Consider the following 23,491-nt stretch of genomic DNA (forward strand, 5'->3'; position numbering starts at 1 on the left):
ATCTGTAAAAGGAAGGAGTTGTGCTAGACGCTCTCTAAGGCCTCCTGTGCCAACAGCATGTGACCACCTGCCCCTGAGAGCCCCCTCCTGCACCGAGAGCTGTGATTCCCTGCCCTCTGCTCCTGTCAGTCACCCTTCAATAGGTTAGCTGCTGATTGTTCCTCTCAGGCGGTTGCTCAGAGGACACCAGAGCGCAGAAAATAGACCCCCTGGGCTAGCAGACAATGGGTAGCTGTAAGCGTGACCAGGGCTAGAATGAGTTCATCAAAGCAGTACAGCAAATGGCTATACAAAGTCCACATGTGCCACCTGCCAGGAGGGTCAGGAGCCCTGGGACAGGCCGACAGAGAAGGGGTGGGCCCTGAGCAGCCACCAGGGAGTAGGTGGGGGAAAGCCTGAGGGAGTGGGTAAGGGTGCCCACAGAGGTTTAGGGAGAAGTTGAGCTGTGCCTGCTGGGTCTGGGGTGACTTAATCTTGTTGCTTAGTCCTTATTGGAGGGGATGACAACTGTGGTTCATATCAACCTTGTTTCTAGAGTGGCTTAAAGTCCCATATGCCCACTGGTTTGGTTAGTGTTTTCCAAACTTTTTTTTTAAATACCATGATTCATAATAAAAACTATGTTTAACTTCATGACCCAGAATACATACGCACACATCCATGTGTAGGATAAAACAATACTTCCCTACTATAGTGATAATAAACACTAGTTCTTTTGATTTAATTCTACTAGATTTTATATTTTAATGAGAACTTTTAAATGTACTCTCTTAGCAACTTTCAAACATATAATATAGAGTATCATTAACTATAGTCACCACACCGTATGTTACATTCCCAGAAATTTATTTTATAACTGAAAGTTTGTACCTTTTGACCTCTTTCACTCATTTTGTCCACCCACAACCCTGCCTCTGGCAACCACCAATTTATTCTCTGTAGCTGTGAGCTCAATTTCAGTGGTGGTGATTCAATTCTACAGGAGTACCCATCGTGGCTCAGAGGTAACAAACCTGACAGGTATACATGAAGATGCAGGTTCAATCCCTGGCTTCGCTCAGTGGGTTAAGGATCCAGCGTTGCCATGAGCTGTGGTGTAGGTAGCAGATGCAGCTCAGATCCTAAGCTGTGGTGCCTGTGGTGTAGGCTGGCAGCTGTAGCTCCAATTGGACCCCTAGCCTGGAAACTTCCATATGCTGTGGGTGCAACCCTAAAAAGACAATCAATCAATTCTGCATATAAGTGAAAGCATATATTATTTGTCTTTCTTTGACTTATTCCACGTAGCCTAATTCCCCCAAAGAGGTCCATCTATGTTGTCACTAAATGGCAAGATTTCCTTCTTTTTATGACTGAATAATATTCCAGTGTGTGGGTACATTTTCTTTATCCATTCTCCATCAGTGGACACTTAGGTTGTTTCCATATCTTGGCTACTATAAAAAAAAATGTTGTAGTGAGCATGGGAGTTCAGATGTCTTTTCAAGTTAGCGTTTTAATTTTCTTCAGATAAATATCCAGAAGTGGAATTGCTGAAACATATGGTAGTTCTATTTTTAAATTTTTGAAGAACCTCCATACTATTCTCCATGGTGGCTGCACCAACTTACATTCCCACCAGGAGTGCAGAAGGGTTCTCCATCCACATTCTCATCAATACTTGTTATTTGTTTTCTTTTTAATAATAACCATTTTGATAGGTGTGAGGTGATATCTCATTGGGGCTTTGATTTTCATTTCCCTGAGGATTAGTGATGTTGAGCACTTTTTCAAGTGCCCATCTGTATGGTGTCTTTAGAAAAATTTCTATTCCGATCCTCTGCCCATTTTTTAATTAGATTGTTTGGTTTTTCTATTGAGTTGTATGCATTTTCTAGAGATATTTTGGATATGAACCCCTTATCAGGTGATTTTCAAATGTTATCCCATTCAGTAGGTTGTCTTTTCATTTTATTGATGGTCTCTTTTGCAGTTAAGAAGCTTTTGAGTTTGATGTAATCCCATTTGTTTATTTGTTTATTTTATTGCCTTTGCTTTTGGTGTGAAGTCCCAAAAAACCATCACCAAGGCCGACGTCAAGGAGCTTCCCACCTATGTTTTCTTTTGGGAGTTGTATGGTTTCAGGTCTTATGTTTAAGTCTTTCATCCATTTTGAGTTAATTTTATATATGGTGAAAGATAGTGGTCCAGTTTTATTCTTTTTCGTATGACTGTCCTATTTTCCCAGCATCATTTACTAAAGAGATTGTCCTTTCCCAATTGTATATTCTTGGCTCCTTGTCATAAATGAATTGACCTATATATGTGGGTTTATTTCTGAACTCTCTATTCTGTTCCACTGATCCCTGTGTCTGTTTTTATGCCAGTATCATACTGTTTTGATTTCTATAGCTTTGTATTTTTAAATCAGGGAGCATGATACATCTAGCTTTATTCTGCTTTCTCAAGGTTGCTTTGGCACTTGGGAGTCTGTTGTAGTCCTACACAAATTTTATATTGTTCTATTTCTGTGAAAAATGCCATTGGAATTTTGGTAGAGATTGCACTGAATCTGCAGATTGCTTTGGGTAGTATGGAAATTCTAACAGTATTCGTTTTTTAATCCATGAACATAGGATATCTTTCCATTTACTTCTGTCATTTTCAGTTTGTTTCATCAATGTCTTAGAGTTTTCAGCCTACTATTTTCTGTTTCATTCTACAAGATTTCTTTTTTTAATGGTAGTTATGACCCACTAAATTTAATTTATGATCAATTAATATATGGTAACCTAAGAAGGAGCCTTCTCTGTTACTATGTAATGATGATGATAATGATATCATCTCCTGTTTCTCAAGTGCTAACCACAGGGGGCCAGAGTGGTAAAGACCCCAGACCCCAGGTCCAGGCTTAATTGCCCAAGTTCATTCTGGCTCAGCCATTTTTGAGCTATATAATTTTGAATAAGTTACTTTTACCAGTAATGACCCAATACAGCTACCACTAACAGAAACTCCCCAATCTTTGCTTAAGCAAGATCAAAATGTATTTAAAAGTAGTCTAGAGGTGAGCAGCCTTGATTGGTTTCTTCAGGCTCGCTTTCCGACCATTCCTAGAGTGTGGCGCTCATCTCTATGGTCCAAGATGGTTGCTACAGCTCCAGCCTTCGCATCTAGATCCCAAGCTGCAGAATGGAGAAAATGAAGAAGGGCACTCTCTCTTCTTTTTTTTTAAATGTTGTTTTAGAACTGCCTCTAATAAATGTTCTACATATAGATTTTAATTAATCTGAGCATCTTTGCCATTTAACAAGAGAGTTTAACTCCATTACATTTATTGTCATTATCAACATGCTTCATCTCACCTTCATTGTCCTTTTTAAAATGCTTTCTTACTATATCCTTTGTTTTCTATGTTTTTAATCTATGGTTTATCTTTTTTAAGTTTCATTGAAGTATAGTTGATTTACAATATTGTGTTAATTTCTTCTTCTGTACAGCAAAGTGACTCAGTTACGCGTATAGATAAATGTTCTTTTCATTCTTTTCCATTATGGTTTATTACAGGACTTTGAATATAGTTCCTTCTGCTATACAGTAGGACCTTGTTGTCTGTCCATCCTATAGTTTGCCTCTGCTAATCCTGAACTCCCAATCCTTCCTTCCCCCATCCCCACTTTGGCAACTGTGAGTCTGCTCTTGATATCTGTGAGTCTATTTTTGTTTCATAGATATGTTGATTTGTGTCGTGTTTTAGATTTCACATGTAAGTAATACCATATAGTATTTGCCTTTCTCTGCCTAGCTAACTTCGCTTAGCATGATAATCTCTAGGTCTTCAATGTTGCTGCAAATGGCATTATTTATTTTTTTAATGGCTGAGTAATATTCCACTGCATATATATATTATATTTTCTTGATCCATTTGTCTGTTGATGGATGTTGAGATTGTTTCCATGTGTTGGCTATTGTAAATAATGTTGCTATGAACATAAGGGTGCATGTATCTTTTCAAATTATAATTTTGTCTTGTATATACACAACAGCGGGATCACTAGATCATATGGCAACTCTATTTTTAGGTTTATGAGGAAGCCCCATATTGTTTTCCATAGCGACTGTACCAATTTACATTCCTACCCATAGTGTAAGGAAATTCCCTTTCCTCCATACCCCCTCTTGCATTTATTATTTGTAGAGTTTTTACTGATGGTCATTCTGACCAGTGTGAGGTGGTACCTCATTGTAGTTTTGATTTGCTTTTCTCTAATAATTAGCGATGATGAGCATCTTTTCAATGTCCCTAATGGCCATCTGTATGTCTTCCTTGGAGAAATGTCTATTTAGGTCTGCCCATTTTTCAGTTGGGTTGTTCATTTTTTTTGTTGTTGGGTTGTATGAGCTGTTTGTTTATCTTGAGAATAAGCCCTTGTCAGTAGCATCATTTGCAAATATTTTCTCCTAATCCTTAGGTTGTCTTTTCATCTTGTTTACGGTCTCCTTTGCTGTGCAAAAGCTTGTAAGTGTGATTAGGTCCCATTTGTTTATTTTTGCTTTTATTTCTATTGCTTTGGGAGATTGACCTACGAAAACATTAGTATGATTTATGTCAGAGCATGTTTTGCCTATGTTCTCTTTTAGGAGTTTTATGGTGTCTTACATTATATTTAAGCCATTTTAAATTCATTTTTGTGGATGGCGTGAAGGTGTGTTCTAACTTCATTGATTTACATGCAGCTGTCCAACTTACCCAGCACCACTTGTTGAGGAGATTGTCTTTTCCCCATTGTATATTCTTGTCTCCTTTTTTGAAGATTAATTCATTTCCTTTTAGAAGACTTCTTGAAAATGCCTTGCAAACTTCTGCTTTCATTTTACTGGCCAGAACTTAGTTATGTGGCTGTGTTCTGGGATCTGGGAAACATAGTATTTTAGCCAGGTAGGTGTTGTGTCACCTAAAAAAGCATGGTTTCTGTTTATTTGAGAAAGGGAGCATGGATGTTTAAGTCCCTGCTAAATAACCTCTGTGTGCCTCAGTTTCCTCTTTGGAAAAGGGTGATGACAGTAGTTCCTTGAGGAGTTGTGGCGGAGGTTCAATGAGATAATACATGTGAAGAACTCAGCACAGTGCCTGCCATTGAGTAGATGCTAAAGAAATGGATGATGGGTGCTCATATTAAGTGCCTGGTACCAAGCTGAGCACCTTACCTGTGTTATCTCATTGAATCCCCATGACAGCCTGGTGAGGTAGAAATTAGTGTCCTCATTTTATAGATGAGAGCTTTGAGATTCAGAGAAGCTGGCTGCTTGCAGAGGTCACAGCTGTGGAGGGGGCAGAGCTGAGGCATGAACCCTTGTCTCAAGTTGTCACAGTCCTTTCCCTTTACTGCGAGGCAACACTGCCTCCTCATGGACACTCACCTGGTGAAACTATGGGGCCAAGTGATATGACGAGATGGAAGCTGAACTTGACCAGCTGACATCTAAGCTGAACCCAAGGCCCAGCCACCCGCAGAGGATACCCCTTGCCCAAAGGAGAAATGGGACCAGGACCCAAAAAAAACCCTTTAGGTCCCCACTGTAGCAAGACCTGCAAACCTGGGTTAGAAGACCAAGAACTTCAATTTGCTGAAGGGTCCTGAGCAACCCCCTTTTTCCTGTGAGCCTGTTTTTCCATCTGCAAAATAGAAGGCGTGGAGTTCCTGCTATGGCACAGTGGGTTAAGAATCTGCATTTGATCCCCAGTCTGGTGCAGTGGGTTAAAGGATCTGGTGTTGCCACAGCTGGGATTCAGACCCTGGCCTGGGAATGTCCATATGCTCTGGATGCGACCATTAAAAAAAGAAAAAAAAAAAATGGAGAGAAGGCTGCTGGACATTTCTAGCAACCTAGCCATTTCTGGGACTTTTTTTTGAGCAGTGTGGCTAGAATGTTTTGAACTCTTTGGGAATAAAGTCTTTATAAACTAGACATGCTGCTTTCCTGTTAGAGCGTTTCTCAGTCAGCATTAGAACATTCTAACTGCTGGAAGTGGGATGGGCAAAGGAGTGAGAAAACCCAAGTGGTTTGTGGTTAGGGGCTGCTTCTCAGGCAGGTGGGCTCCCAGCAGACCTTCCCCAACCTATACTGACACTCAGGATCTGGCTGGCTCGCCATGAAGCCCTCCCTGGGCTGGTCTGGCCCAGGTGAGTGAGGGGCTGGGGCCATAGCCCTCTGCTGGTCCCAGGATCACAGGTGATTTATAGTTCCTGCATTGGACTTTGACCTTAATTTCTTCTGCCATCGTGGGGCTGTAAAATTCAGTAGGGACCTGCAGGCGGAGTGATGGAGTTGTCAGACAGGCAATCAAGTGGGTATTTAATCAATCAGATGTGTGGCTTGCCATTTAGGAGACAACAGGAGGACGTAGAATCAATACGGTTCATTAGCGAGCTGCACATGCTGGCCCAATCAGAGCCCGCCAATGGTAGGAGGGGGGTGGGCCACCGAGCTGCAAGTCACCTTGCATGAGGATGTGTCCTGGCTGGTGGGTGGGGACCAGGTACCCACCCAGGGACCTCTCCCGATCCTTCACACTAGACCTTCCCCAAAGAGCTGCCTGTTGCATCCTGTGGGGACAGGGAGGAAGAGGGAGGGGGTCAAACCCCAGGCAAGTGTATAGTGGTGAGATCCAGCAGCGGGGGGAAGCGTTCCCAACTGTGGTTTGGCTGCATCCCCAGGAGGTTGATTGGACTGTCTCTTCCTCCTCCTTCCATCGCCTCTGCACATAAGGCCCCACTTAGCTGAGTCTTGGCCATGGTGTCTGTCCCCATATCTCTCGAGCCCCCTCCCCCTCTCACTCTCTACCACATAATCCCAGCTTGATAACTGGTCCCAGAAAGGCCTCGCATGCCTTCTGACTGTGAACATCTCATTCACCCCCAACCATCCTCTCCTTCCACATCCCTGGGAAAATGACTTTCTGCATCCCAGGCTTTGTTGGATGGTCAAATGTGACTTTTTAAAAAGGCACTCAGTTGAGTCTTCCTCAAACCCAAGGGGATGAAAAAGAGACAGCATATTTTTCTCTTTGATTTGTGTGTGAATGTCAGACAGACAAGGGTTCAAGTCCCAGCTTGGCTGCTGATTCACTGCAGGACCCCAAGCCTGGGAGTTCCCATCCCTGAGCTGCTGGCTGCTGCAAGTACCATGGGAGTCAGGCGCGTACTGTCAGGCTCCCCGTGGTGTGCCCAGCGTCCAGTCTGAGGCTTGTGTCTAAGGGTTGGCTCCCCGAGAAGCAGACCCTGAGACAAGGACTTGAGAGCAGGTAGTTTGCTTGGGAGGTGACCCCAGGAATCTCAGGTGGGAGTGAGAGGTGACAGGAGGTCACTCAAGAGAAGGAACATCGTGAAGCCAGTTACCACGGGGCTTCTGGAGCTCCATCCTCTGGGAAATCGGGGGAAGCTGTGCCTGAGCTATCGGAGCTCAGGGCGAGGGGGCCGGGGTGTAAGTCTGTGGACTCCTAGCCTGCATCGAGTAGGAGCAGCTTCTGGGGATGTGGATACCCCGTCGTGCCAACTGCTCCCTTGGAAAAAAAACACCCACAGGCCAAGAGAAGGACAGATGCTCCCACCGAAACAGCCCCTGGCGCCTGGAAGTGAGCATGGAGGGATATGTGTGGTGCCCGCTGCTTCTGTCACAGTTGGGCACATTCCACAAGCATAAAATGAGGGTGGTGTTAGTACTTATCTCACAGGGGGAGTGGGAATGAAATGTGCCAATTTCTTGGAATAAATCCTGGAACCCAGGAAAGACTGAACCAGAGCGAGCTACTGTTACTATTTTTGCAGTCATCTCAGCTGGAGTGGCTCCATCTGTAAAATGGGATTGTGACCATGTCTTGCTGCTTGTTTTTAGGATTAGGAACAAATCGCGTCAAGCTCCTCACACAGTGCCAGGCCTGTAGGTGACACTCAGCAAAGGTGGTGATTACCATTATCCCCCTGACTCTAGGGGGCCCCACATCCATCCTCCCAGCCAACCTGGCATCTCCCCAGCAGGAGGCCTGGGATCACCATGCACAGGGCGCAGGCAGCCACGGCTACCCTGACAGCGCTTGACATCCCGTAATTGCTTTCCTGTGACGACTCCTTTAAGCCCAGAGCCGCTGGCCAGGGCAATTTGCTCCCCATCAATTTTTATTTCCAGGTTTTAAAATAAAATAAAGAGAAATAAAGAAGGGGGTGGAGGAGCCCAGGAACAACAGCGTGGCTGCCATGACAAGCAAGCCGGGGACCCCACACCTTGAGCGCACCTGTGAGCCTGAGCCTCATCCCTCCTCCCCCTGCTGCAGAGGGACACGTTAATATGTGGGCCGTGGGCCTTGGGCCTGGCCCCCTGGGGGGACACCCCCGCCTGCAGGGCTCAGTGCCGCTTCCCCTCCCTCTCCCCCCGCAGCTGCTGGCACAGCTCAGGTGGGAAGGCCAGGCTGAGAGAGGCCTCTCTGCGGGAGCATGTTTACCAAGGACTAGAAATAGTAGTTAGAAGGGTGGGTAGAAAGAGGAATACTACTTCCTCTAGATGGTGGTTCTTGGGTTCCTGGCACTGGTCTAAAGCACCTTCTAAGGAGCACTTTCCAAAATACCCACACCAAGCCCATGGGACAGGGACTATAATTGGGCCCATTTTACAGATGAGGAAACTGAGGCTTAGAATATGGTGGTTGGCAGATGGGCCAGGAGAGGAGGTTGGAGGCACCAGAGGCTGTGTATATCAAGTCTCAGGGGCCTGGAAAGAACTTTGACGAGCCTTTGACACTGGAGAATGGTGTCTCGTATGGTCAGACACTTCCTCTGGCTCTGGTGGAGGATGGGCTGCCAGCACCACAGGAGAAGCAGGCAGACGGGCCAGGAGCCCCTGAAGCCCAGGGTGTCTTCCTCAAAGTCCCACAGCTGGAGGGCTGGGCAGAAGCTGGGCCAGAACCTGGATCTCACTCTTCCATTTTGGAGGGGTTTTCATGCCCTTCCATGGAGCCACAAATCCTTTTGAAGCCCTTGGTGTACTGTGCCTCCACATTCGTGACCCTTCAGGGCCAGAGAGTCCAGTAGGCATCATAGAGGCTTTACCACGCTCCCCGGCTTGTTAGCTCCTGTAGGGAAGGTGGGGCTGAGGGAGATCCTGAGGCCTTCTCTGCACCCAGTACCGTGAGCAACTAGTGATGTGGGCATGCGTGATGGTGTGCAGGCCAGCCATCCCAGGTCCACAGTGGAACTCGAGGGAGCCCCACCACCCACTGGGTCCCCCCCCTTTCCTAGCTGCCCTCTCTCTTGGCAATGCCCCCCAACCACATGCTCTGAGCCTCTGTCCCCAGCCTCCCCACAAGTACCCGTTAGTCCTGAGGCCTCCTACACACTCAGAAGGCCAGGACCTGGGGACTTTCCTGAATGTATCTTTCTTCCGCTCCTGGATCTCTCCTGCACTCTCGCTTACTCCCTACTCCCCCCATCCACCTGGAGCGCTCACCTCCTTATCTTTCCACTAAGTCCAGTGGGAGGCACTTTCTTACAGCCACCATCATTTCCTCTCCTCCAAGCAGGGCGACCACCACTGCCTGGCCAGGAACCCCCCGGGAAGGTGCTCAGAGCAGCAACTTCCAGCCCAACCTGACTTCTGTCCATCCTGCACCCCCCACGCCCTCCCCCATCAGCCGGTGTCCTTCTCCAATTAGCTAGCATCCTTCTGAGCTGATGAGGGAAACAGACACACCGAGCATTTCCCCAGAAGTGTGGGGCAGACCAGATGATGTGTCCTGGCCATCAGCTTCTACCCTGTGTCCTGGAGAGAAGCCAAAATCCTCGTCCACAGCACCGTGGACGGGAGTGTGGGCCAAGTGGAGGGCACTCCGGCCTCTGGGCTAGTGGGCTCCTCCAGTGGAATCCCTCCTGCCTCCTGCCAGCCCCCCAGCCCCCCAGGAGCTTGCAAGAGTGCACTTAATCTCATGTGGTTTAAGGAGTTACTCGGAGGGGCTCAGCAAATGATGAATGTGGAAAGCATTACCAGCAAAGCACCGGGGCTCCGTGGAGCTGTTTAAAAATGCATTCTCCCATGTAAATTTCTGCTCCATCAATCCTTATGACATGTCAAACATTGCTATTGTTTCCTGAACAAATTGTACCGTGTGCCCTTCTCTGCAGATCTGTGCACGGGAGCAGAACTGCTCACCGGTGCCCGCTGCCTGCCACCATCGCTGGGACCCAGGGCTGCTGGGGAGGCAGCTGGGCCCGCCTTGCTTCAGAGCAGAAGCCCCGTGCGGGGCATCCGGGCGAGCGTGCATGACGGGGTGCGGACGCTGGTGGAGAGTGATTGAGTGTGTGCCTGCCAGCTGCCGGCCTGCGGGGAGAGGCGCACAGGTGGCTGGGAAGGGGTGTGCGGGGGCCACAGGGGCTGAGGTGGGGGTGGGGCGTTGCTGGAGACTGATCGTGGGTGCGAATGTGCGTGTTTCTCTGTTTGTGTGTGTAGCAGGATGGGGTCTATCTGAGCCAGAAAGAGGAAGTTTCTATGAGAGTATGTGGGGTGGGGTGGGACAAAGATGTATTGGGGGCTGCCTGAGACACAGGGCGGGAGAGAGACAGAGGAAGGATATGTGTGTGTGTGTGTGTGTGTGTGTGTGTGTGTGTGTGTGTGTGTGTGTAGAGAGAGGGGGGAGGGGAAACATGAGGGCAGAGAAAACACAAGGGCAGGACTTTCTAGCTATAAAGAAGGGTAGAGGGTTTTTAGAAACATGAGAGAGGAGGGCGGCTGTCCCCAGGGAGGGGTGGGAGTGCCAGCGCGCTGCAGCATCCGATGAGCGGTGGTGGGAGGCAGACCCGGGAGGAGGCCAGAATGGCTGGAAGTCAGGTAGGGGCATAAAGCCCAACCTCAGCAGACAGATGACCAGCAGGCCATGATGGGGGATAACAGGGAGGTGCAGGGGTTCACGGTAGCCGTGCGTCAGCAAGGCGGGTACCCTGGAAGGGAGGCCCTTGGTCCAGGGTAAATGAAGGGAAGAAGGTGAGAGATGGTGACTGTTGTGCAAACAGGCTGAGGGCTCTTGGGAAGAGACAAAGAGACAAGAGGACCTGACTGTTGTCGAAATGGTCCTCGGTGGGCAGGAGATGTGAGGAGAGTCAGAGGCCAGGGAGCTAGGCTGCACAGGGAGCCCTGGCATCCTAGTGGAAGGGAGAGCTAGATCCATAGGGTGCTGGGTGAAGAGCCCTGCCAGGGTCAGAACGCTGCTCATGGCTGGCCAGGCTGCCCCGGCCTTTAGCAAGTGACAGCCTCTCTGAGTCTGTCCCCTGAGCCACCTGCATACACCAAGTCCAACCTTGAGTGGGGCTGGGGCAGGGGGGACCTTATTTGGGGGCCAAGGATCTTGGCTGAGGGCCTGCATCCTGGGAAATCACAGCCAGGGCCCTCTGCCTCCCCTGCTGATGCGCACGGCCAGAATTGCTAGAGTGCAACCCCGCCAGGCAGAGGCTGGGGGCAGAGCCCTGTGACAAGAAGACTGCCCGTGGAGGCCCATCTGGTCTACAGGGTGAGTCCACTCACCTGGTAGGAGCACCCTGGATCCCATGGTTGAGCTCTCAAACTGCAGGAGGACACCTCTCCCCCTGCGCTCCACAGGGGAGGGGGTCCTGGGCAGGGGCAGGCAGTGGTTGAGAGCACCTGCCTTGCCGTCGTCTGTATTGGGTTCATGTCCTGGTACTGCGGCTGCTTGATCTTGGGCAAGTCCATTGATCTCTCTGAGCCTCTGTTCCCTCCATCTGTGACATGGAGATAATGTTGGTGCTGATCCCATAGGGCTTTGGGGAAGATGGAATGAAAGAGAGCGTGGGAAATGCTGTTCACAGTGGCTGGCACACAGTAAGTGTTCAAAGGGAAATAGCAGGAAAATAGCATTTGACCCCCTCCCTGCCCTATAGCCAAGGGAGAGTTAGATGCTTCTGACATGGCCCTGTCCGGTCTGGGGATCTGGCCATTCCCCCGCTGCAGGTTCACCTTGTCTTAACCTTTGGAATTTTCCCCCCTGTGTATATGTATTTTTTTCTCCCTTTTGTCAGCAGAAGAAAATTATACTTCTGCCGGCATTGTCCATCAAGGAAATAAGCGCTTGCAGATGCAATTATAAAGCCCCAAATGAGGGAATTAGTTTAGCTGGTAATGCCAGGGTTGGGGAGAATCAGAGGCGATGCCTTATAAATCAGGTGTGGGGCAGTAGACGGTCCCAGCCACACCCTCTCCCATGCGCTGACCTTGGGGACAGAAGCTGACCTGCTGGTCAGTCTTCCTGAGCTGCAGGTGCTTCCCCTGGGGGAGGCAGAGTCATTCTGAGCCACCTCCAGGCCTCAGGGAGAGCAGTTCTCATCAGGAGCTACTGGGCTTCTCTGTATCCAGCCGGTGACTGTCCTCTTGACCAAAATACACTTTGCCGAAGACTGTCTCCAAGACTAGTCAAGCTAATATAGCAACCCCAGTCACCTGCTAGCCCATTTTCTGCTGTTACCACTGTATGAAATTGTGTTATTTAGCTATTTTATTTTGGGTTATTTAGCTCCATTATTGTCGATCTCCCCTTTCTGATTGTAAGCCACATGCCAGCAAGGGCACTGTCATGCTTATGTGCATGACCTCAGAGCCTGGCACAGTAGCTGGAACACTGGAAAACTCAGAAAATATTTACTGAGTACATGACTTGGTGAAGGTTCTTGCCATGGTGCGCCAGGCATCCCCCATCTGCCGGCCCCTTCAGACCCACTCAGCCCATCTCAGTGGCTCTGCGCATGCCTGCAGGCTGACTGCAATGGCTGTTCAGTGAGTGAGTCCCCACCCCACTCCCCACTCCCCCCAGCCTCTAACGTTTGGCTGGTAGGGGGCTTGGGCAGGAGATCTGAGCTTGGGAGACTCACTGGAGATGCTTTATAAACCTCAGCCCTGCTTCCTGCGCAACCCAAGGAGCCCCACTCTGGCTGCTCATGGTCCACTGTGGTATCTGCTGATGAGAAGGGCACCAGGGGCCATTGAAGCATGGCCATGTGGCAATGGAAATCCCAGATTTTCCTAAATTTGACAAAGATTTTTGACCCCTATGCCAGACACAACAGAAGATACCAAAATAGGTCAGGTACAAACTTGTCCATCAAGAGGAGGGAACAGGGCATACACACGCAGGTGTCAGGAACGGCAGGCTGTTCCGAGGGTTCCAAAATGGGTTCAGCCAGGGGCTCTCAGGTCAAGAACAGCAAGCAGCCAGGGAGCTCCCCAAGGGTGGAGCTTGAGGAGTGGGCCAGAGCATGGACAGCAGTTATGGAAGAAAGGGATGGTACAACTGAGGAATAAGAGGACAGTTTGGGGGCATCAGAGAGAGATGGATGCAGAACCGCCAAAGCCAGCCAGGCTGGCAGAGCCATGACGCCAAGTGCTGGTCTGGAATTAATTCAGCAGCTCTGGGGAACCACTGAAGCTCTTTGAGCAGAGGAAGTTCATTTTAGCCATTGGTTTTGACTTCTTGCCCCTGGCTCGCTAACGAGAATCTTAGCAAGTAGTAAAATGTGCTAGTGTGTGCGTGCAGGCGAGATCCTAGCCCGGATGGCATAGTAGTGGGGACACAGAGGGAGGGCCAGCAGCACAGTTGAAAAGCCCACCTGAAACCCTGGTTTGGCATTTCTTAGAGTTGCCAGGTACAACATGAGAGCCCCCCAGCCTGGCCAGCTGGGCCATCCACGTCCCCCATCCTTGTGGCCATCTGACCAGCCTGCGAGATCCCGGAAGCTGCCCTGCAGGGATACAGACGTGCTGATTCCCAAAACGTGGCAGGAGGGAAGGGTGTTCATGGCCTGAAGAGGATTTCCGTTCTCTCTGCACAAACCCTCCTTTCTAATGTGGGCCCAAGGGTCACTGTTGGGCGCTGTATTTGTCTGTTGATTTTTCAGTTGCTCAGACACAAAGCACGTCTTGGGAAGGAGGCTGTTTGACAAATACTGTGACAGGCAGAGTGGAACTGGGTCAGAGCCAGTCGCCAGCCCTGCCTGAGTGGGGCAGGTCGCAGGGTGGGAGTGGGGCAGGGCCCAGTAGCGCCCCCTACTGGGCAGGCTAGCATGGCCGAGCTGCTCCTTGGCCTCTACGAGGATGGAGCTTTGGGGGCCTCTCCCATAAGGTGCTATGCACAGGATTTGGAGGCCAGCTCTGCCCCCTCCCAGGGAGATCTTGGGCAATTTATCATCCTGTCTGTGTTGCCTCCTTTGTTAAAGACAGGGAGCAGAGGACTTTAACAGTAGCAACCACATACGAGCGTGGTCACAGTTAAACGGTGTATAGTATACCTTAATATATGTTGTGTGGATGCAGATGAAACTCTAGATGTCAGAGATCTTGCCTGATCTTACTTGAACTTAACCCAAGCCGCCCTTACATCCAGGCCCCATGACACCACCGGCCCTCAGGGCACTGCAGCCTCCTAGGGTGGGTGAGAAACACCTCAGCTTCAGCTCAGTGCAGGCAGGGCAGGGAATATCCCCTGCAGGGAGGATCCCTAACTCAGCCTTGGGGAGCCAGGAGCTCAGGAGTGGTGAGCGAGGCAGGAGAGGAAAGAACACGCAAGGGAGCATCGTGGGCAGAGCCAGTCAGGTCCGGGAGCTACACACAGTCCAGACTATACATGATCAGATGTGAGGCTGGCATGCAGGGCTGAGAATGCCCATGAAGGTGGAGGACCTTCAGTAGGGCTGCCAAGGGGCCACATTTGCTGCCTCCTCCCGAGCACATAGCCCCTAGCCGGCCCCCCTGCCGCCTGGCGCTGGCCCGAGCACCCTGGCCAGGCTCTCTGTGTCAGCGCCGGCTGCCCCCACCCTGGCAGGCGCATAGGAGCAGCTTTTCATCTTCGCATTATTCTGCTTCGTGCACTTGAAAAATGAAGGTTCTCCCTCTCCTCTTCACAAGGCATACATATTTCATAGGGTCATTAGACGGTGGCACTAAAGGACTCACAAATCTTCCCTGGTCAGCTTTGGCGGCCTGGGCAGCGGTGAGAGGCCCCCAGGGAAAGGGGTCACTGTGGGAGCCATGGCTGTGCCCACTCAAGGAGGGAGTGGGGGCGTGGTAGGGGTGGCAGAGGCCAACGTCTGCCTGAAGAGAAAGAAGGCAGTCCCATCTTGTCCCTGGGGACTGGTCACCTAATTTCCCTGGGCCTCAGTTGCTCTAGGCCCCAGAATGAAGACTGGACAACGGGGGCCTCAGGAGTCCTTCCCACCCTGACAACCCAAGTTCAAGTCCATAGGGCACACAGATATGAAGGGCTTGTCCCCAAGGTCCAGACGGGACCTTCAGGGACAGGGAACGCCCCCTTGTGGTTTAGCCCGGCCCTCTCTGCTGACACCTCCTAGCTCCTCACCTCCTTTCCCTCCTCCCCTTCTCCTGGCCCCTCCTTTCCCTCCCCCTTAGAATCCTCTTTCCTCCGCACCCTTGCCCACATCTCTCCACGACCCCCTTCCCATTAGAATTGGTCCCTTCATTTCCCAAGCGTCTGTGAATTACCTGCCACATGCCAGGCTCTATCCGAGATGAGAGGCAAGCCCCGCAGATGCAGCCCTGCGGCAGCCTCCTCACTTCCCCAAGCCCTTTTCTTTGAAAGGTAAGGATGCCCTCGCTCCCAGGGAGCTGCTATTTGGTCACACAGTGAACTGGGCTGTGGACACTAATCTGGAACGAGGGTCTCTACACGACACTGACCCCTGGCCAGGGGGCTTCATGGCATGTGGCCAGCTCTCCCCCAGACCAAGCTGCGGTTGGTATTGTCTAATAACACCACACGTGGTGATGGCTACTTACAGGTGGAATAAAAGGGACTTATGGGCGCCTCCCCACCCTCTCTGGTCCCTGAAAGGGGAGGCAAGAGGGGGGATTTTTATGAGAAGTTTTTGGTCTCTACTCCCCTGAAATAACCAGGCGCCTCTCCTTCTTGAGAACACGTTCTCTTCTTAGAAGTAAGAATACATTGAGGTGAAGGGCATGGCAAGATGGCATTGGGTTCAAATCCCGACTCTGCTCCTTGTGTAGCTGTGAAGGCTCAGGGCAGCTGTTTACCCTCCCTGTGCCTCAGTTTCCCCGTCTGTAAATTGGGAGCAGTACTAAGAATAGCACCTACCTCATACGGTCATTGTGGAGATAAGAGTGCAGAGTGGGCAAGAGTGGATCAGCGCAGTGTTACTGTGAGGAGTGACTCAGGGCATGGGGAGGGTCTGCCCAGGGATCGGTCCTGGGTTGGAGGGTGAGTTACTGAGCTCGGCGTTTACCTTTCCTCTTACTCAACACACGTCCCCTGGGAACCCAGGATGTGCTCAGAGCTTGGCTGGGACAGTGAGAGGACAGAGGTCTGCACACAGTCTGTTGAAACACAGTGGGGACGCTGACTGAAAATTGACCACAAGAAGCCGTCCTATAGGAGTTCCCACTGTGGTGCAGGGATTATGAATCTGACTGCAGTGGCTTGGGTAGCTGCAGTGGCACAGATTCGTTCCCTAGCCCGGCACAGTGGGTTAAAGGATCTGGCATTGCCACAGCTGCAGCAGAGGTCACAGTGGCTGCAGCTCGGATTCAGTCCCTGTCCCAGGGACTTCCATATGATGTGCCGCAAGTGCACCCATTAAAAAAAAAAAAAAAAAAAAAAAAGGCACTCCTGCAGAAGCAGGCTGTCCACAGCCTTGAAATGGCTTCCTTTGGAATAACCTAGTTTTTTGGATAACTAAGATCTTAACCCTTTGGGTATAATTTTTTTTCATTTAAATCATTTAGAATAGAAATATATTACTCACCTGCCTTCCTGCACTGAATATACTGAACAAAATTTAGCATTTTTTTGGAAATTCAGGTTTATCATAAAGAACACAGAATGGTATATATTTTATAGAATCTGGGAATTTTAAACAGGACCCTCCAAAATATTTAATACCAGAGTATTAAAGGGGATGACTAGGGAGAGGCTGATAAAAAGAGTAAGAATTTTCAGTGATAAGGTGGATAAGGTCTGAGGATCTAATGTATGACATGGTGATGATACAGTTAACATTGTAGCATATAACTGAAATGTACCAAGAGAATAGAACTTAAGCAATCTCACCAAACAAGGGAATAAAGGTACATTGGTGAGGTGGCAGGTGGTTAATTACCTCAATAGTGGGAATCCTTCCTATTGTCAGGTATACTTCAATGTAATATATGTTATAATAATTTTTATTACATGATAAAGATATAATTTTTGCCAATTACACCTTAAAGCTAAAAAATAAAATAAAAATAGATATTAAAACATTTTTTTAGCAATAGAAACTGTATCCAATTTTGATCTTATAGAGAAGTCCTGCATGTAAAACAGGTGACCCCAAGGTCAGCCAGTCCATTACTGGCATCTGGCATCTGGTGGCAGGTAGCAGTTCACCCAGCTCTAGGGCAGTAGCCTGGGAGGGAGCAGAGGTCACAGTGCCTGGCATGGAGCACATGCTTACTAAGTAACTACTGAATGACTGTATGCATGGTGTCCCTTAGCTGGCACTGCAGACTGTAACCACGCCAGGGACAATGTAGAAGCCCAGAGGTCCCAGCCGCAAAAGCCAGACCTCTCCTATAACTACCATCCTCCTGGAGAAGGGAGGAGATGGAAAAAGGCCTCATGCGGGGCCCTAAAGGAAGGAACCCTGGGCTGGGAGTAAGGGTCCCAGTGTCTGCCCCACTCTGCTTGAACCTGGTTGTGACCTAGACTGTGACAGGGTTACACCAGACCTCACTGTGGTGTGCGCCTCAGTTTTGTGATCTGTGAGATGGGTGGAAATGTCTATCCTCCCCATCATGGTGCGACAGCTGTAAGGATAAAATGAGGTCATAATAAACATGGATGGCCTTTGTAAGTATGAAAAGTATGGCGTTCCCTCATGGTGCAGCAGGTTAAGAATCTGGCATTGTCACTGCTGTGGCTCTGGTTGCTGCTGTGGCGTGGGTTCAGCCTCTAGCCCAAGAACATCCACACGTCACAGGCAAGGCCAAAAAAAAAGAAAGAAAGAAAATATTCATTTGGCCCAGCGGAAACGAATCTGACTAGTGTCCATGAGGATGCAAGTTCGATCCCTGGCCTCGCTCAGTGGGTTAAGGATCCAGTATTGCTGTGAGCTGTGGTAAAGGTCGCAGACAGGGCTCAGATCCCGTGTTGTTATGACTGTGGTGTAGGCTCTCTCACCAGGATGAGCCTCTCTCTTTATTCTCCCCACACATCCTGCAGCTCCCAGTTCCTGGCACCCCAGCTTCACTGCCCTAGAGAAAAGTTTTTATCCCTAGCAACAATAAGAAGACTTCCAGAGGATTCTGACAGGCCCCAGCTGCGGTCAAGGACTGCTCCCAGCCCAGTCCCTGAGGTCACAGGCAGAGCAGTTTGTACTCAGATTGCACTTGCTCGAGCAGGGAGGGCTGCCAGAGAAGATGGATGGGGGTGGATGGCAGACTGCTTCCAGCAGAAGTTGCCGGCCAGATGCCAGTCTGCCCTACACAGGCAGTGGGTTATTCCTGGGGTTAAAGAGGGAACATCAAAAATCCCCCCAAGGGGCCTCCCCCACTGGGTAGCACATCTGACTTGGAGGCTTTGGAGATGGGAGGAGAATCACCAGAAGAAGTTACCAGATCATTAAAGGCATCCAACCTTTGAGATTTTGCAAACCTTCAAGTTGTGACCCCAAGCCCCAGGGCCAGGGTCCCTCCCCGAGCCCTCTGAGCATCTGCAGAGAATAAGTCTGACATGAGTCCAGGATGGGTGGTTTCACAAAGTTAGAGACTGAGGTAAAATGGTCCTCCAGGACTACACACTCCACTATTAACCTAAGTCACCATTCGTGACTGGTGAAAACCTTACTGAACAGCATAGAAAATTCGGCCTGGGCCTGAGGAGCTGGGAGAGGGGAAGCGTGGGTTACTGGGGACATTTCCTGGTGAGATCGGGAGCAGTAACGACTTTTGTTCTCTCCTTTGCAGGCAACAGACAGTGACGTGGGCACTTTCGGAGAAGTCAACTACTTCTTCAGCGATGACCCTGACCGGTGAGCCCCCGCCCCAGTCCCTCCGCAGGGGCCCTCTGCCACTCACCAGGCCCAGGAAACCTCTCCATGCCAGGGAAGCACGCAGTGACCCCATCGAGGCCAAGGAACTGGGCTGGGAGTCCGAACTCACAGGCACTGCTATTGGTTTGGCCCCGATTGTGGTCCAGTGTTGCTCAAATTCCCTAAACTCTCTGGGGCGTAGTTTCTCCCAGAGAAACCAGTTTCTAAAACATAGTTTTTAGTTTGGGGGAAAAAAAAAAAAAAAAAAGGAGCTTTGAAATGCTAATGACAGCACAATACCACCACCATCAGGAAGAGCAGCTGAGCTTATGAAGCTCTCACTATGTGTTAGGCTCTTTGTCAAGTGCTTAACTTGCGCTCTCTGATGTAGTCCTCACAACTGAATGCTGGAGGAACTCAGGGCTGACCACTCTTATTATCCCCACTTTACAGATGGGGAAACTGCAGCCCAGAGAGGCTGTGTCACTTACCCAAAGCCACACAGCTGAGAAGCGCCAGGGCTAGGCTTCCGCATGTGGTCTTCTCCACCAGGAGACACAGCCTCCAGCAGGAAGGGGCTGTCAATGAGCCACAGCCGTTAGGTGGGCGGGTGGGTGGGCTCGCTGCCTAACCTGCACCAGCTTTGCCCTGTCACCCACCAAAGTCCTGGGCCATCTCTTTCCCTTGTCTTCAGTTAAACTGAGCCAAGGGGAAGCCCTCTCATTTTCAACAGGGTCAAAAACCAGGTTGAATTCAGAGGGCGTGTCTGTTTCTAAAGACAAAGTGCCTGATGCATCTGGAAGTTCCGCAGGATGAGTGAGACAGTGGCTGTCACCTTGGATCACTGGCCCCAACTGTCTGTGCAAGTAACAGAGCAAGAGACAGAGACTGTTAGGTATACCCAGCTGTTCTCAGCCACTCTGTGATGGGGCCTCCAAATGGGGGGAAGGGGCCAGCAGCAGGACCAATGCACAGGACACCCCTGTCCCTGAGGACGCCCCTGTTCATGTGGCCTGGTTCTGATGATCTTGGATTTTTCTCATCTCTTCCCATCTTCCGGGTTAGGGGCTTTCCTCGTCTCAGAGCCAGGACCTTCCAGGTTTGGTGGTTGATACACAAATGTCAACCGACAACTCAGAGGAGCTCACTCCTCCCCTTGCTTTGCTGCCTATTTCAAGCATTTTGGTGCAAGACCATCTGGATGGAAGAATTTCCTTTTTTTTTTTTTTAATTGCCCAAATATGTGGGGTTTTAAATCATGATATAATGGACAGGATATTATTATTTGTTTCAGGGATATAACGTGATTTGATATGTGTACATGTTGCAAAATGATCACCATGATAAACCCAGTTAACATCCATCACCACGTGTAGTTACAAAAAATATTTTCCTGTGATGAGAACTTTTCTGATCTACTCTCTTAGCCGCTTTCAACTATGCAATATGGTATTATTAACTGTAGTTTCCATACCATATGTTACACCCGCATGACATTGATTTTAGAGCTAGAAGTTTTTACCTTTTGACTCTGTTCACTAATTTTTCCATCTACCACCTACTCCCTGCCTCTGGCAACCAGCGTTCTCTGTATTTATGAGTTCCGTTTGTGCTTTTTTGTTTTAGATTCTACACATAAGTGAGATCATACAGCATTTGTCTTTCTCTTTCTGATTTATTTCACTTAGCATTATGCCCTCAGGAGATCCATTCATGTTGTCACAAATGGCAAGATTTCCTTCTTTTTTATGGCTGAATAATACTCATGTGTGTGTGTCTATCTATTCATTCTTCCATAGGCACTTAAATTTTTTCCATACCTTGGCAATTGAAAAAAATGTTGCAGTGAATATGGGGACGTGGATGTCTTTTTTGTCTTTTTCTTTCTGCTTTTAAGGGCCACGCCTGCGACATATGGAAATTCCCAGGCTAGGGGTTGAATCTGAGCTGCAGCTGAGGCCCAAGCCCAACCACAGCAGCACCAGATCGAAGCTGTATGTGACCTATGCAGCAGCTTGCGACAACTCTGGATCCTTAACCCACTGAGCAAGGCCAGGGATCAAACCCACATCCTCATGTATACTAGTTGGGTTCTTAACCTGCTGAGCCACAGCGGGAACTCCAAGATGTCTTTTCAAGTTAGCGTTTTTGTTTTCTTCAGAGAAATGCCCAGAAGTGGAATTGCTAGATGATATAGTAGTTCTTTTTTTAGTTTTTTGGGGAAACTCCATACTCTTCCATAGTGGCTGGCCAGTGCACAAGCGTTCCCTCTTCTTTACATTCTTGCCAACACTTGCTACTTTTGATGATAGCCATTCCGACAGGCGTGAAGTGATACCTCACTGTGGTTTCGATTGGCATTTCTCTGATGAGGAGCAATGTTGAGCAACTTTTCATGTGTCTGATGGCCATTTGTATGTCGTCTTTGGAAAAATGTCAGTTTAGATCCTCTGCCCATTTTTTAATTGAATGATTTGGTTTTTTGCAATTGAATTGTATGAGATCTTTATATGCATGTTTTGGATATGAATCCCTTATTAGACATACGATTTGCAAACATTTTCTCCCATTCTCTAGGTTGTCTTTTCATTTAGTTGATAGCTTCCTTTGATGTTCAAAAGCTTTATCAGTTTAATGTAATCCCACCTGTTTGTTTTTTATTTTGTTGTCTTTGCTTTTGGTATCAAGTCCAAAAAATCAATATTGATGTCAAGAAATTTACTGCCTGTCTCCTAGTTGTGTGGTTTCAGGTCTTACATTGAAGTCTTTAATCAATTTTGAATTGATTTTTGTGTGTGGTATAAAACAGTTTTTTTCTTTTGCCTGGGGCCATCCAGTTTACCCAACACTATTTATTGAAAAAACAGTCCTTCCCCCACTGTGTAGTCTTGGCTTCTTTGTTTTAAAATAATTGGCCATATACGTACAGGTTTAATTTTGGATTCACTGTTTTGTTCCACTGATCTGTGTGTTGGCTTTTATGCCAATACCACACTGTTTTGATTCCTATAATCTTGCAATATAGTTTGAAATCAGGGAGCATGATGCCTCCACCTTGGTTCTTTTTTCCTAATGTTGCTTTAGCTACTGAGGGTCTGTTGTGGTTCCACACAAATTTTAGATTGTTTATTCTACTACTATGAAAAATGTCATGGGAATTTTGATAGTGATTGCATTGAATCTATAAATTGCTTTAGATAATATGGATATTTTATGAATATTAACTTTTCCAGTCTATGAGCATGGAGTATCTTTCAGTTTATTTGTGTCTTTTTCAACTTCTTCCATCAGTATCATAGTTTTCAGTATACAGGTCTCTTGCCTTCTTGGTTAAATTTATTCCTAGATAGCATTTTATTATTTTTTGATGCAATTATAAGTTGGATTGTTTTTTGTTAATTTCTCTTTCTGATAGTTCATTATTAGTATATAGAAACCCAGGGCTGCACCCATGACTTATGGAGGTTCCCAGGCTAGTGGTCTAATCAGAGCTGCACCTATGGCTGCACCCATGGCTACACCCATGGCTTATGGAAGTTCCCAGGCTAGGAGTCTAATCAGAGCTACAGTTGCTGGCCTATGCCACAGCAATGCAGGATCCGAGCCACATCTCTGACCTACACAACAGCTCATGGCAACGCCAGATCCATAACCCATTGAGTGAGGCCAGGAATCGAACCTACAACCTCATGGTTCCTATTTGGATTCGTTTCCACTTCACCATGATGGGAACTCCCCAGCAGAGTTTTATATATTGATTTAGTATACTACAACTTTGTACCAAACATGTTTTATTCTAACAGATTTTTGCAGAGTCGTTGGGGTTTCTACATGTAATGTCATGTTATTCTGCAAATAGTGACATTACTTCTTTTCTGATTTGAATGGCTTTTTTTCCTTCCTTAATTGTTCTGTCTAGGGCTTCCAGTACTATGATGAATAAAAATGGGGAGAATGGGCATTATTATCTTATTCCTGATCTTAGAGAATATGATTTCAGATTTTCAGCATTGACTGTATTGTTAGCTGTGGGTTTGTCATATATGGTTTTTTGGTTTTTTTTTATCTTGGGATACTTTCCCTCTATATGCAGTTTGTTGAGAATTGTTATCGCAAAATGGATGTTGAATTTCATCAAATGCTTTTTCTGTATTTATCAAGATGATCATATGCTATATCTTTGACTATGTTAATGTGGCATGTCACATTGATTGATTCATGGCTATTGAACCATCCTTGCATCCCTGGAATAAATCCCACTTGTTCATGGTTGAATGATCTTAATGAACTGAATTAGCTTGTGAAGTTTTTGCATCAGTGTTCATCAGGGATCTTGGCTTATAATTTTCTTATGGTTTAGTCTGGTTTAGTCTAAGGGTAATGCTGGACTCATAAAATGAGCTTGAAAGTATTCCTTACTCTCC

At 48.1% G+C, this 23,491-nt stretch overlaps 1 protein-coding gene across 6 annotated transcripts in view; it reads left to right on the forward strand.

The window, feature by feature from the left end:
* CDH23 (cadherin related 23) overlaps positions 1-23,491 on the forward strand; it is a 438,655-nt gene that overhangs the window by 276,900 nt on the left and 138,264 nt on the right. For all 6 annotated transcript variants that reach the window (XM_047759777.1, XM_047759776.1, XM_047759778.1 and 3 more), the window contains one exon: positions 19,003-19,067. In XM_047759777.1, the coding sequence (XP_047615733.1) occupies positions 19,003-19,067 (65 nt within the window). The remainder of the gene's footprint in view (positions 1-19,002; positions 19,068-23,491) is intronic.

This window comes from Phacochoerus africanus, chromosome 15 (genome assembly GCF_016906955.1).
Source record: "Phacochoerus africanus isolate WHEZ1 chromosome 15, ROS_Pafr_v1, whole genome shotgun sequence".
NCBI lineage: Eukaryota > Metazoa > Chordata > Mammalia > Artiodactyla > Suidae > Phacochoerus > Phacochoerus africanus.